At 46.7% G+C, this 15,187-nt stretch overlaps 1 protein-coding gene across 3 annotated transcripts in view; it reads left to right on the top strand.

Annotated features, from left to right (window-relative positions):
* Positions 1–15,187, top strand: part of GABBR1 (gamma-aminobutyric acid type B receptor subunit 1) — a 750,676-nt gene that overhangs the window by 650,951 nt on the left and 84,538 nt on the right. For all 3 annotated transcript variants that reach the window (XR_015296080.1, XM_086924382.1, XM_086924381.1), the window contains 2 exons: positions 4,095–4,160; positions 11,945–12,136. Coding sequence is in view for 2 of the 3 variants with exons in the window: in XM_086924382.1 (XP_086780508.1) it covers positions 4,095–4,160; positions 11,945–12,136 (258 nt within the window). In the remaining variant the exon portion in view is untranslated. The remainder of the gene's footprint in view (positions 1–4,094; positions 4,161–11,944; positions 12,137–15,187) is intronic.

Below are 15,187 nucleotides of genomic sequence, written 5' to 3'. Positions count from 1 at the left end.
GAGTAGAGTAGTGAATAGTGAGTAGAGTAGTGAGTGCAGAGTAGTGAGTAGTGAGTGCAGAGTAGTGAGTAGAGTAGTGAGTAGAGTAGTGAGTAGAGTAGTGAGTAGTGAGTAGAGTAGTGAGTAGAGTAGTGAGCTGAGTAGTGAGTAGTGAGTGCAGAGTAGTGAGTAGAGTAGTGAGTAGTGAGTAGAGTAGTGAGTAGAGTGGTGAGTAGAGTAGTGAGTAGTGAGTAGAGTAGTGAGTAGAGTAGTGAGTAGAGTAGTGAGTAGTGAGTAGAGTAGTGAGTAGAGTGGTGAGTAGAGTAGTGAGTAGAGTAGTGAGTAGAGTAGTGAGTGCAGAGTAGTGAGTAGTGAGTAGAGTAGTGAGTAGAGTAGTGAGTAGTGAGTAGAGTAGTGAGTAGAGTGGTGAGTAGAGTAGTGAGTAGAGTAGTGAGTAGAGTAGTGAGTGCAGAGTAGTGAGTAGTGAGTAGAGTAGTGAGTAGAGTAGTGAGTAGTGAGTAGAGTAGTGAGTAGTGAGTAGAGTAGTGAGTAGAGTAGTGAGTGCAGATTAGTGAGTAGTCAGTGCAGAGTAGTGAGTAGAGTAGTGAGTAGAGTAGTGAGTAGAGTAGTGAGTAGAGTAGTGAGTAGAGTAGTGAGTGCAGATTAGTGAGTAGTGAGTGCAGAGTAGTGAGTAGAGAAGTGAGTAGTGAGTAGAGTAGTGAGTAGTGAGTAGAGTAGTGAGTAGAAAGTAGTGAGTAGAGTAGTGAGTAGTGAGTAGAGTGGAGAGTAGTGAGTAGTGAGCAGAGTAGTGAGTAGTGAGCAGAGTATTGAGTAGTGAGTAGAGTAGTGAGTAGAGTAGTGAGTAGTGAGTAGTGAGTAGAGTAGTGAGCAGAGTAGTGAGTAGTGAGTGCAGAGTAGTGAGTAGAGTAGTGAATAGTGAGTAGAGTAGTGAGTGCAGAGTAGTGAGTAGAGTAGTGAGTAATGAGTAGAGTAGTGAGTAGTGAGTAGAGTAGTGAGTGCAGAGTAGTGAGTAGAGTAGTGAGTAGTGAGTAGAGTAGTGAGTAGTGAGTAGAGTAGTGAGTAGAGTAGTGAATACAGTAGTGAGTAGAGTAGTGAGTGCAGATTAGTGAGTAGTGAGTGCAGAGTAGTGAGTAGAGTAGTGAGTAGAGTAGTGAGTAGAAAGTAGAGTAGTGAGTAGAGTGGAGAGTAGTGAGTAGTGAGTAGAGTAGTGAGTAGAGTAGTGAGTAGAGTAGTGAGTAGTGAGTAGAGTAGTGAGTGCAGAATAGTGAGTAGAGTAGCGAGTAGACTAGTGAGTAGAGTAGTGAGTAGTGAGTAGAGTAGTGAGTAGAGTAGTGAGTAGAGTAGTGAGTGCAGAGTAGTGAGTGCAGAGTAGTGAGTAGAGAGTGGAGTAGTGAGTAGAGTAGTGAGAAGAGTAGTGAGTAGTGAGTGCAGAGTAGTGAGTAGAGAAGTGAGTAGTGAGTAGAGTAGTGAGTGCAGAGTAGTGAGTAGAGTAGTGAGTAGTGAGTAGAGTAGTGAGTAGTGAGTAGAGTAGTGAGTAGAGTAGTGAATACAGTAGTGAGTAGAGTAGTGAGTGCAGATTAGTGAGTAGTGAGTGCAGAGTAGTGAGTAGAGTAGTGAGTAGAGTAGTGAGTAGAAAGTAGAGTAGTGAGTAGTGAGTAGAGTGGAGAGTAGTGAGTAGTGAGTAGAGTAGTGAGTAGAGTAGTGAGTAGGGTAGTGAGTAGAGTAGTGAGTAGTGAGTAGAGTAGTGAGTGCAGAATAGTGAGTAGAGTAGCGAGTAGACTAGTGAGTAGAGTAGTGAGTAGTGAGTAGAGTAGTGAGTAGAGTAGTGAGTAGAGTAGTGAGTGCAGAGTAGTGAGTGCAGAGTAGTGAGTAGAGTAGTGAGTAGAGAGTGGAGTAGTGAGTAGAGTAGTGAGTAGAGTAGTGAGAAGAGTAGTGAGTAGTGAGTGCAGAATAGTGAGTAGAGAAGTGAGTAGTGAGTAGAGTAGTGAGTAGATAGTAGTGAGTAGAGTAGTGAGTAGAGTAGTGAGTAGAGTGGAGAGTAGTGAGTAGTGAGCAGAGTAGTGAGTACTAGCAGGATAGTGAGTGCAGAGTAGTGAGTAGACTAGTGAGTAGAGTAGGGAGTAGAGTAGTGAGTAGTGAGCAGAGTAGTGAGTAGTGGGTGCAGAGTAGTGAGTAGAGTAGTGAGTAGAGTAGTGAGTAGAGTAGTGAGTAGTGAGTAGTGAGTGCAGAGTAGTAAGTAGAGTAGTGAGTAGAGTAGTGAGTAGAGTAGTGAGTGCAGAGTAGTGAGTAGAGTAGTGAGTAGTGAGTGCAGAGTAGTGAGTAGAGTAGTGAGTAGTGAGTAAAGTAGTGAGTATCGTAGTGAGTAGTGAGTGCAGAGTAGTGAGTAGAGTAGTGAGTAGAGTAGTGAGTAGGACATCACAGGCAGCAGCTGTGCAAGCTTCTTACACTCACAAGGAGACCACAGGCAGCTGAGGTGCAATCTTCTCCCACTCACAAGAACGACATCACAGGCAGCAGCAGTGCAAGCTTCTTACACTCACAAGGAGACCACAGGCAGCAGAGGTGCAAGCTTCTCACACTCACAAGAAGGACATCACAGGCAGTAACGGTGCAATATTCTCACACTCACAAGGAGATCACTAGCAGTACACACCACATGAACACACTCCATAACACATACAACAATACATTGGCATTTACAATGCCATTAGCTCAAACTCAAATAAATCCGCGCCCGATTGCATTTCTAATGCTTGTTTGTATATAGGTTGAATGATTGCACCTTTCCAACTTGGAGGGAATATATCTGTCCTTGTTACAGCTATAAAAACCTTTGTGAAAAAGAATGCCCACCAAAAATGATTAGACTTAATTACAATTGTGGGAAGATTATCCAGTCTGGCTGCTTTGTTAAATCTAAAGAGGCTATCAATATTGCTAAGGTTTGTAGTCAGAATGTCCTATATTGGGCCAGGTTCCTTTCACAGTGTCCTTTGTGACTTTTTAGATATGACTTAGGTGACTGGCCCAGGTATTTTATGGTACCGTGCACCTCACCTGGGGATCCGACCTTGTGCACCCTCCCTGCTGTAGTTTCCAAAATGTTTTCATCTCCTTATCTTGGAGAGTGAGAATCATAAGATCCCAGTTTGTCTGCTAGAAGGCTTGCTTCTTAGTGCTAAGCAGTACACCATACTCCTTTCTCATACTATTATAGCCATATTTCCACGTAGCATCCGCAGGTCCCTTCACCCTTCCTGCTTTCCTCAATCTCTTCCTGGCTATTAGGCACTCGTTATCAAACCAGGGGTGATTTAATCCACTGGATCTTACATTTTTGGTCCCTTGGTTACATAAGCACACTTGAGAGATCAATCGTTTGACTATCTCAGTGATAGTTTCAGAGTACTGGTCCAGTTCGTTCGGGCCCAGTCCCTCAATGAGCCCCATATCATTGCTTTCTTGATATTGCAACAAGATGGTCCTATATCCATCATCTATTCTTGTTGTCAAACGTTTAGGGAATGATACATCTACTGGTATCACTCACTTTCATAGAGCTGGTACAGCACGCAGAATGGTTTTAAGGCCCAATGGTCACTGCCCCTTTTTTTTACACCTCAAAGCTTGCGCAGAAGTTAAAGAACCAAGCCCGTATGAATACACCTAATAGATTTTACTAACAAATCTAGATTTGTCTGCAATATATCCCTCCTTCAAGATTATCATGTTGTTATTGAAGATTCATTCATTACTGCACTTATAAATATGAGTATGGTCTTAAAAACCTTTCAGGGTTAGCCTTCTCTAGTCTCTTCATGTTACAAGCCTCCTTGATCATGTCTCTGCTGCTCATCTATCACACCATTCTCTTCAAAACAGCCCTAACAATAGAGCTGTATGTTGGTGTTTGGACTTTTAGACCTCTGTGGTGTGATGGTCACTCCCTTTTAAAACATATTTCTCTTTATTCAACTGCATACTCCCATTATTCTCTGTTCTCTATCTCTTTTGGATCATTTTTTTGATTTTTACTATTCCATTAATTCTTATCCAGCTGTTTTATGAACCTTTTTGTTTTTTGTCATTTGCAGCGACAGGATGCCCGAATCATCGTCGGCCTCTTTTATGAGACCGAGGCCAGGAAAGTCTTCTGTGAGGTGCGTGACCACTATCCAATTCTGAATCCTGTTGTGCCCCAGGGATAGAGGAAGACTCTTGTGTGTGCACGCAGGAGAGGCCGAGTTCCTTCGGGTGGCTTGTTCCATATAGAATTATGAGCTTGCTGTAGAGGTCAAAAATACAAGCGAGTGGTGAGGTGTGTTTGTGGGTGATTACTGATGGAGAAGGGCATATCAGCATCTCACAACAGTGCTGCAGCAAGGCATCATGGAGATAGCATGAACAGACAAGTGTTAGTAGATATTTTCTGAAAGTGGTTACAAAGGTTCTCAGTGCCTATCCAGGGTTTCTGTTCGTAAGGTTAATGCAGCTCATGGTATCCATTTAGCAACTCTGATAGGTGAACAGATAGTTCTCATTGACTAGTTAGCATGACTAGTTAGCATGGCTATTTGTGTTCATTAGGTTATGGTTTGTGATATCTCTAAGATACATCCTGATCTCAGCCCACAATATCTCTTATAAGTGGGTATGGATAAGCATTGTTGGACGTATGTTTGGTTCTCTTTGTAGTTATAATCAATAGGCTTCTATCCGCTCCTAATACCTATCACATCTCCAGATGTTGTACAAGGCAAAACTCTACTGTGGAGATACATTTATTTGTTTTTTGTCTGGCGACGACTGGTTTATTCTTGGATAGTGTTAGTTCAGATCATATTATCTCTGATCTGTGGTGTCTTTGGTAAACGTACAATGGGAAACTCATGTGCGGCATTCAACTGATTGTCAACCTCTTCCTGACCTGGTCGGAAGAGGTCGCTCCCCCACCCTCGCAAGGCGCTCTGACTCTGTGGTATCGTAGCGCTCTGACTCTGTGACTCACAAGCTGTTCCTCGACGCTCTGACTCTGTGGTATAGTAGCGCTTTACAAGCACACCCCAGCGCGACCTCTTGCTCCGCTTCACTGCCGCTGCCTGCTTAGCTCACTGTACTTGTTGATTGAATTGTATGCACTGTGCGCTGTGAATTGTTTGGGCTGTTCCGCCAAGCCTGCGCTTTGCTTACAGGTTGCGCTTCACTTTGTGCCCGATTGTGCCTTCTAATCATCCCCAGGCTACTTTCGATTTCCCCGTAGTTGCAGCCATTTTGTTGTTTGTTGTTTCCCTGACCGTAGCTCCACCCCGCGCCCGCCTCCCAGCTGACCCTGCCTCCCGCAGATAGTCGTGGACCTACACCACCTTTCCTGCGCCGTGACTCTCCTGACCTGATCGGAAGAGGTCGCTCCCCCACCCTCGCAAGGCGCTCTGACTCTGTGGTATCGTAGCGCTCTGACTCTGTGACTCACAAGCTGTTCCTCGACGCTCTGACTCTGTGGTATCGTAGCGCTTTACAAGCACACCCCAGCGCGACCTCTTGCTCCGCTTCACTGCCGCTGCCTGCTTAGCTCACTGTACTTGTTGATTGAATTGTATGCACTGTGCGCTGTGAATTGTTTGGGCTGTTCCGCCAAGCCTGCGCTTTGCTTACAGATTGCGCTTCACTTTGTGCCCGATTGTGCTTTCTAATCATCCCCAGGCTACTTTCGATTTCCCCGTAGTTGCAGCCATTTTGTTGTTTGTTGTTTCCCTGACCGTAGCTCCACCCCGCGCCCGCCTCCCAGCTGACCCTGCCTCGCCCCCGCCCCCTCCACCACCCATATATGACAGTAGTTCCCGCGCGCAGCGTCTACGCGCAGCGACCGCGCCCAATCCGCGCCGAAGGTGCGCCAAAGGTAAGCCCGTCTACGCCCGTCCGCGCCTGGACCGCGCCCAGCGCCAGACCCCCTGCCCCTCGCGCCTCCCAGCCCTCCCGCATCACCTACGATGCCACCACCCTCTTAGCCCTCAACCCCGGCCGCTCCCCCAACTGCGTCCAAGCCGCTCCTGGACAAACCCATGGACCTTTCTCCTGCTACTCCTGCAAATTCAGCGGCACCGACAACATCTCCGCTACGACCACACCACTGACTCCCGACCCCAACCACCTACAATGCATCCTTCTCAACACCCGCTCGGTCCACAGACACGCCATTGACCTATGGAATCTACTAGACACCATTTCTCCAGACATCGCCTTCCTAACGGAAACATGGATGAACGCTTCCTCCGCACCAGACATCACCATTGCCATCCCTGAAGACTATAAGATCACTCGCAAAGACCGTACCAGCCACACAGGAGGAGGAATCGCTATCGTCCATAAGAAATCAATCCGCATCTCAACCAGCTCTGACGCCAACCTCGCCAACTCCGAACACCTTCACTTCCAGATCCACATCGACCCCAAAACCACACTCAGAGGCACCCTCCTCTACAGACCACCAGGACCCCGCGCAAAATTCAGTGAAGACATCACGGACTTCATCACTCCACACGCGCTCCCCTCCAAAGAATACATCCTCCTGGGAGACCTCAACTTTCACCTTGAAAAGATCAACGACCGCAACACCACCACCCTCCTGGACAACCTCGCCAACCTCGGACTTAAACAACTTGTCACTTCCCCCACCCACATCGCAGGTCACACACTCGACCCCATCTTCACCTCCAGCAATCATGTCTCCTTCAGCTACACTACGGATCTCCTCTGGACTGACCACAGCTGCGTTCACTTCACCTACAACAAGCCCAAACCCACCAACATCCTCCAACCAACTCTGCAAAGAAACTGGAACAAAATCACCATCGACCAGATCTCCTCATCGCTCCTTCTAAACACCCCAGCCCATTCCTCGGACCCAAACCTAGCCGCCACCAACTTCACTCTATGGTTATCCAACACCGCCGACACCTTAGCGCCACTGAAAAAACGTCAAAGCAAACCTGGCAACAAGAAGGCCTCTTGGTTCAACGATGATCTTAAGAAGTCCAAGAAACTCTGCCGCACCCTTGAAAAAGCTTGGAAAAAAGACCCAACCACCAACACCAAGGACGCCTTCAAAAACGCCACCCGCACTCACCACCAACTAATCCGAAAGGCCAAGAAAACAGCTTTCAAGGATCGACTTGACAACAACGCCCACAACAGCAAGGAACTTTTCAACATCGTCAAGGAGTTTTCCAATCCCTCGGCCAACTCCAACGACATCACCCCCTCTCAAGCCCTCTGCGACTCCCTAGCCTCATTCTTCCACAACAAGATTGCAGACATCCACAACAGCTTCGCCAACCAACCCGGAGTCCAACCCACCCAACCACATGCTGAACACTCTCCCCCCGCGAACACCCTTAACGACTGGAACCCAATCTCCACTGAGGACACCATCCGCCTGATGAACTCCATCCACTCAGGATCCCCCACAGACCCATGCCCTCACCACATCTTCAACAAAGCAGACTCCGTCATAGCACCGCACCTCCGAGACGTCATCAACTGCTCCTTCAACTCCGCCACCTTTCCGGAAAACTGGAAACACGCTGAACTCACCGCCCTTCTGAAAAAACCCACAGCGGACCCCACCGAACTCAAAAATTACCGCCCCATTTCGCTCCTTCCATTCCCGGCCAAAGTAATCGAGAAAGCTGTCAACAACCAGCTCGCCGCTTTCCTCGAAGCTAACAAATCCCTCGACTCCTCACAATCTGGCTTCCGAGCAAAACACAGCACTGAGACCGCCCTCATCGCAGCAACAGACGACATTCGAACTCTACTGGACAATGGAGACACAGTCGCCCTCATCCTCCTCGACCTCTCTGCAGCATTCGACACAGTCTGCCACAGCACCCTTTTACAACGCCTCAGCAACATCGGAATACAAGGAAAAGCACTTGAATGGATCACCTCATTCCTCACCGGAAGAACCCAGAAAGTCCGCCTTCCACCATTCAAGTCCGAGGCCACCGAAGTCATCTGTGGCGTACCACAAGGATCCTCTCTCAGCCCCACCCTCTTCAACGTTTACATGAGCCCCCTCGCGACCATCGCCCGCCAACACAACCTCAACATCATCTCTTACGCGGATGACACTCAACTGATCCTTTCTCTCACCAAGGACCCCAGCACCGCCAAAACTAACCTACACGAAGGAATGAAAGAAGTTGCTGAATGGATGAAACACAGCCGTCTGAAACTGAACTCAGATAAAACAGAAGTCCTCATCCTAGGTACATCCCCCTCTGCATGGGACGACTCTTTGTGGCCGGAAGCCCTTGGAAAAGCACCCATCCCGACAGACCACGCACGGAACCTAGGCGTTATGCTGGATTCTTCACTCTCAATGAACAGACAAGTCAGCGCCGTATCCTCATCCTGCTTCAACATTCTTCGCATGCTCAAAAAAACATTCCGCTGGATCCCCACCGAAACCAGGAAAACAGTCACCCATGCTCTGGTCACGAGCCGACTGGACTACGGAAACACCCTCTATGCAGGCACTACCGCTAAACTCCAACGAATCCAAAACGCCTCAGCCAGAATCATATTAGATATCCCATGCAACGAACACATCTCTGGTCACCTGAAAGACCTCCACTGGCTACCCGTCAATAAGAGAATCACTTTCCGACTGCTAACCCACGCACACAAATCACTCTACGACATCGGACCAGAATGCCTCAACTCAAGACTGTCCTTCTACACCCCCTCCCGCCAACTACGTTCCTCCAGCCAAGCCCTCGCCACTGTACGTCGCATCAACAAGACCACCATGGGAGGCAGATCCTTCTCATACCTGGCTGCTAAAACATGGAACTCACTCCCCACTTACCTTCGCCTTACCCAGAACCACCTAGTTTTTAGAAAGCAACTTAAAACGTGGATATTTGACAAGTAATCCACCCCCCTTCCTTAGCGCCTTGAGACCCTCTGGGTATGTAGTGCGCTATATAAATTCTCTGACTTGACTTGACTTGACATATAGTAATATCTCAGCTCATATAGTACTGTCTCAGCTCATCCCTGTGGAGTCACTGGCAGGTGTTATCTTTTGTAGTGTGCTACCTCAGTTCAGTATATATCTTTAATTTCATGTTAAGTGTACAAGAAGAGCTACTTGATAAACACCGGCTTCTGGTTGGCTGGCTGTGATTGGTGTTAGTAAAGTGATATCAGATTGTGGGTTCTCTGTTAGGTGAACAGTGGATGTTCTTTGGGTATTGTATATCTGATTATCATTATTGGTAGAACTATCTCAGGTTATGGAATCTCTCTACTGTCTCTGGTAGATGTAGAAGGAAAAGCTTTTTGATGTAAGCTCTTTGATGGACTTTTAAGTTTTTATTAACTGGATAAGGTTGTTGTTGGTGTTTGTGTGCTCTCATAGGTGATACTGCACCTTTTGTGATATCTTGGTAGATGATGAAGGAGAAGCTCCTGGCCAGCTGTATGTCTAGTTCTAATGGGCTTGTTAGAGTTAGTGTAAGTAGCATTATTGTAGGCCATGGAAGCACAGTCTTCATTTTATGGTAGGTGTAACATAATGCTATAAGACGGGCCCCCATCTGGTTCTTATTGAATGGTTAGGCTTGGTGTTGATAGATTGAACCTAGTTGATTGTATCTCTGGTAGCTATTTAAAATAAAGCTATAAGAAGGCGCACTTTTGTACTAGACTTGGTGTTGATAATTATCGGGAAAGGGTAGCTCACAGTATTTTGTCTTAGTGTTGATACTAGTCATTGGGGAAGGTTGGCTCATGCTAACTTTATGTTACTTCTTGTTTTGTGATTATCATCAGGCTAGGTTAGTTGCGTTATCAATGTGCTATCTCTAGCTGTTGATGATCATCGGGTAAGGCCAGCACACTGTATCCTTGTGTTATCTTTTGGCCTTGATAGCCATCAGGTAATGTTGGCTTATGATACATTGGCTTTATCTCTTGGTGTTGATGGTCATCAGGAAAGGTCAGTTCATTTTTTGTTTGCATTATTTTTTGGTGTTGATAGTCACTGGGTAAGGCTAGCTAATGGTTTGTTTGCATTATCTTTTGGTGTTGATAGTCACTGGTTAAGGTAAGCTCACAGTATCCTTGTGTTATCTTCTTGGTGTTGATGGTCATCGGATAAGGTCCGCTTTATAAATCTTTGTGTTATCTCCTAGGTTGATGGTGATCAGGTAAGGTCAGCTTGTGGTATCCGTGTTTTATCTCTTAGTGTAGATGGTCATCTGGTTAAGCCAGCCCACAGTGTCCTTGTGTTTTCTTCTTGGTGTTGATGGTCATCGGATACGGTCAGCTTTATAAATCTTTGTGTTATCTCCTAGGTTGATGGCGATCAGGTAAGGTCAGTTTGTGGTATCCGTGTTTTATCTCTTAGTGTAGATGGTCATCTGGTTAAGCCAGCCCACAATATCATTGTGTTATCTCTTGCTGTTGATGGTCATCAGATACGAGCAGCTCATGAATTATTTTTTGGTGTTGATAGTCACCGGGTAGGGTCAGCTCACAGTACCCTTGTATTATCTCTTGGTGTTGATGGTCGTCGGGTAAGATCCGCTTAAAGTACCTTGGTGTTATTTCTTGGTGTTGATGGTCATCAGATACGGTCAGCTCATGGTTTGTTTGCATTATCTTTTGGTGTTGATGGTCACCAGGTAAAATTAGCTCACAGTGTCCTTGTGGTATCTCTTGGTGTTTCAGATGGTCATCAGATACGGCCAGCTCATGGTTTGTTTGCATTATCTTTTGGTGTAAGGTCAGCACACAGTATCCTTGTGTTATCTTTCGGTGTTGATGGTCATCGGGTAAGATCAGCTCAAAGTACCTTTTTGTTATCTACTTGGTGTTGATAGACATCATTTAAGGTCAGCTCGATATAGCTTTGTGTTATTTCCTGACGTTGATGGCGATCTGGGAAGATCAGCTCGTGATATCACTAAGTTATCTTTTCGTGTAAATGACTATCTGCTTACGGCAACCCTTTGTATCTATGTACTATCTCTTGGTGTTGCTGGTCATCAATTAAGGTCAGCTCACTGTATCCTTGTGTTATCTCGTGGTGTTTGTTGATGGTCATCAGGCAAGGTCACCTCACTGTATCTCTGTGGTGTGTTATCTCTTGGTAGTCATTGGATAAGGTCAGCTCATGTTGTCTTTGTCTTATCTCATGGTGTTGATGTTCATCAAGTAAGGTCAGCGCACTGTATCTTCGTGTTATCTCTTGGTGTTTGTTGATGGTCATTGGGTAAGGCCAGCTCACTGTATCTTTGTGTTATCTCTTAGACTTTGTTGATGGTCATTGGGTAAGGTCAGCACACTGTATCTTTGTGTTATCTTTTGGTTTTTGTTGATGGTCATTGGGTAAGATCAGCTCACTGGATCTTTGTGTTATCTCTTGGTTTTTGTTGATGGTCATCGGGTAAGGTCAGCGCACTGTATCTTCGTGTTATCTCTTGGTGTTTGTTGATGGTCATCGGGTAAGGTCAACGCACTGTATCTTAGTGTTATCTCTTGGTGTTTGTTGATGGTCATCAGGTAAGGTCTGTTCACTGTATCTTTGTGTTATCTCTTGGTTTTTGTTGATGGTCATTGGGTAAGGTCAGCCACTGTCTCTTTGTGTTATCTCTTGGTTTTTGTTGATGGTCATTGGGTAAGGTAAGCGCACTGTATCTTCGTGTTATCTCTTGGTGTTTGTTGATGGTCATCAGGTAAGGTCAGCGCATTGTATCTTCGTGTTGTCTCTTGGTGTTTGTTGATGATCATCAGGTAAGGTCAGCTCATGGTATCTTCTATTATCTATTGGCATCAATGGTCATCCGGTAAAGGCAGCTGGTGGTGTCTTTGTGATATTTCGTGTTAATGGGGCATTGGATAATGTAAGCTCATGATGTCTTTGTGTCTCTGGCAGGTGTACAAGGAGAAGCTGTATGGGAAGAAGTATGTCTGGTTCCTCATTGGCTGGTATGCAGATAACTGGTTTAAGATGAAAGATCCAGCCATTAACTGCACTGTGGAGGAGATGACGGAGGCGGTTGAAGGACATGTGACTACAGAGATCGTCATGCTGAACCCCGAGAACACTAGGGGCATCTCCAACATGGTGAGAGAAATCGGGCAGGAGCTAGCTGCTGTACCCAGTTACCTCTTATGTTTCCCTCCTGTTTCTCTTTCTTTTTAATTTATCTGTTCATCCCTTCTCTTTTCTTCCTCTCCTTTTATCCATCCTGAATCTGTCCTTGTTAGGTCTGGTACGTAAGTCACAAAGAACACGCGCAGCATGGAAAAGCAGTAATAGTTAGGTGCAGTCTAGAACACTTCCAGCAGCAGCATTCCGGGAAGCTGTTTAAAGCATTGCTGCAGACTTTTATATGGAGTAATATATTTTGCTAGCAGATGGTACTGCTGTACAATTACTACTCTTGCCTATGTCGTTGGTTCTGCACTATCCTACTTGTTTCAGTTCTACGGCAATGATTTTGTTAGTGCCACGCTTAGCATTTTTAGATCATCCCTCTCCCTAAGATTGGCTCCAGGTTAGAACTTGCAAGGCCCCCAATCACTGCAGTTCAAAGCCTTCGAAAACAAGCTGGAAATGCCCTGTTCATAATGGGTTTCAGCGTGCTTCCACTGCACCCCGGTGATATCGGTTATATCGGTGATATCGCCTCCTCACCGTGTGAAGGGCAGGGCCGGACTGGCCATAGTGGGCAACTGGTGTTTCCCCAGTGGGCCACCAGCAGGGCCGCACTGGCCGTAGTGGGCAACTGGTGTTTCCCCAGTGGGCCACCAGCAGGGCCGGACTGGCTGTAGTGGGCAACTGGTGTTTCCCCAGTGGGCCACCAGCAGAGCCGGATTGGCAGCTGCGGGCACCGGGCAATCCCCCGGTGCGCCGCAAGGGTGGGGGCCGGTTTTGGGCCCCTGGGGGCCGTTTTTGTCACAGGGCCGTTTTTGCAGCATAGCTGCAAAATCGGCCCTGTCACAAAATCGGCCGAAAACCGGCCCCAGCAAAGAGCTGGGTCGCATCCCCAACGCCCCCCCCTCTCCCAGAGGGTGGGGAGGGGAGGTGGAGGGGGGGGGGCGGTCGAGCACTTTGCCAGGGCAGGTTTTTGTTCCCAGTCCGGCCCTGGCCACCAGGGTGGGGACCGGTTTTGTGGCTCCCCTGTAACAAAATCGGCCAAAACTGACCCTAGCAAACAGCTCTTCCATTCCCCACCTGCCCCACAGGGGGCCAGCCAAGCAGTTTGCCAGGGCCGGTTTCGGTTCCCTGTCTGGCCTGGTGAAGGGAGCTGATACCATGCATCACGCGGTGGCACCATGTGAGTTGGCAGGTCTGGACTGGCGCCACAGTTGTTGGTGTTATGGAAGGCAGTGGCAGGGAGGACTACTCTGGACTATTTTCCCCCTCCAGCTCTTCTTGGAGCTGAGACGAATGTGGTCCCACTCTAGGCTACAGGCTCACAGGGAACCCTTTCGAACCAGGAGATGGTACAGGTGATCAGTTCTGTGCCATTGTGGGCGGTGATCATTATCCATGTCATTGACACCACAATGACATGGTTGCAGAATTTTCACCCTGAGTATCAGTCTTTGAGCATTAGTCATTCTCCTCTGCTCAGCATTCGACGGAAAGTCCTCCTGCGCCTTGAGGCATTCTCTCTCCTTTGCTGGCTGGCACCTGGAAGGGCGAGAAGTGTCCGTCCGCAGATTGGATGGGAAGCCATTGACGTGTTCAAATTCTGTAGTCTATATGAGCTCCACAGCTGGGCATCGTATGTGTCAATGACGATTAACATGTGTCTCTAATCAGGAAAGCTCAAAAAGTCAGTGCTCGCGTAGGCCCAGAGGGATGTACTGAATGCTTCGTGATGATGGGGGCAGGTCGTTCCATTTCCCGGGTTAGATGACACAAGCAACACCCTTGGACTAGGTCTTCCACCATCTGGTCAATTCCCAGGAACCACAGCTTTTCTTAAAAGCAGAATTTGCTTATTGCAATCCCTTGGTGCTCTTTTTGGGAGAGTGCAACAACTGACTCTTGCATTGTCACAGGGACAACCATCCGTCAGCCCCTTAAGATGGGCCCTTCATCCGTAGCACTGAGGTCCGACCTAGCTTTCCATTGTTGCTTCATGGTTTCTCTGGGCTTCTTATCATATTTCTGCAATTGGTACAGAAATGTTATCCATTTGTTCAGCTTGAGGATTCTAGAGTAAAGTCACTGAGTGCTATGGCTTGCGGACACGTGCCTAGTAAGACTTGCCTACATACTCCTTGGTCGTTTCCGCTTGCCAGGTTAGTGCCATCGCCGGCATTGAGATATATGCAACATCTGAATGTTACCCTTATACCCACCAGGGGACTCACTGCAATAACAATGTCTTGTTTTTGATATTCTCAAGCAGACACTTGTTATACTCTTGTAGATGCATCTGATTATTTCAGATTTTATGTAGCGCACATCTAGTTTTATTTATCTGGAGTAATTGGTGTATAAAAAGCTTTAATATACATTCTTTGTACTAAGCTGGAGAGGCGCATCCGCCCTACATCGTAATTTGGTGACTCATTGTCTGCTCATGGTGTGTAAATGTGCCCTTGTCTCTCCTATGCAACTCATGATGCTGTTCGCAGCATCGACAAAAAGCATTGTCAATGCCAATGGGCATAAAGGTGAGATCTGTTTGCTTTACCAATGCTTGTGTTTTATGCCTACAAAGTGATCATTATCAACAGATTAGTACTATTCATCAGTGTTCTTTTATCTTCAATTTTCCAATTGTTGGTAGGTAATACATTTCTGAACTTAATTTGAACCTTAGATTCTTTGCTACCAAATATATTAGGAACTGGTCAAAATACTGTTCGCAATTTTTTACCAGTATGGTAATTTGCAAAATGACCGATGTACTAATAGGTCAATTTGCAAATTATCCATTACTAGTGGGTCACAATTAATATTAATGTGGTAGGTTCAGGGCTTTAAGTGGCCTGGGTCCTGCCGGTGCCGGCAGTTCTAAAAAGCAGGTGCTGAGACCGGTCCCTATCGGGCTCTCCATTTTTGCCCTCACCCACAGGGTGAAACAAATTAAACTCTGCAGCAGGGCCACCCTTCACTGTCTTTGATGGAACTTCAAAGAGACTTCTTATAGTT

This window comes from Lissotriton vulgaris, chromosome 5, assembly GCF_964263255.1.
Source record: "Lissotriton vulgaris chromosome 5, aLisVul1.2, whole genome shotgun sequence".
Taxonomy (NCBI): domain Eukaryota; kingdom Metazoa; phylum Chordata; class Amphibia; order Caudata; family Salamandridae; genus Lissotriton; species Lissotriton vulgaris.
The sequence above is the reverse complement of the archived record's forward strand: the minus strand, read 5'-3'. Positions and strand labels throughout refer to the sequence as shown.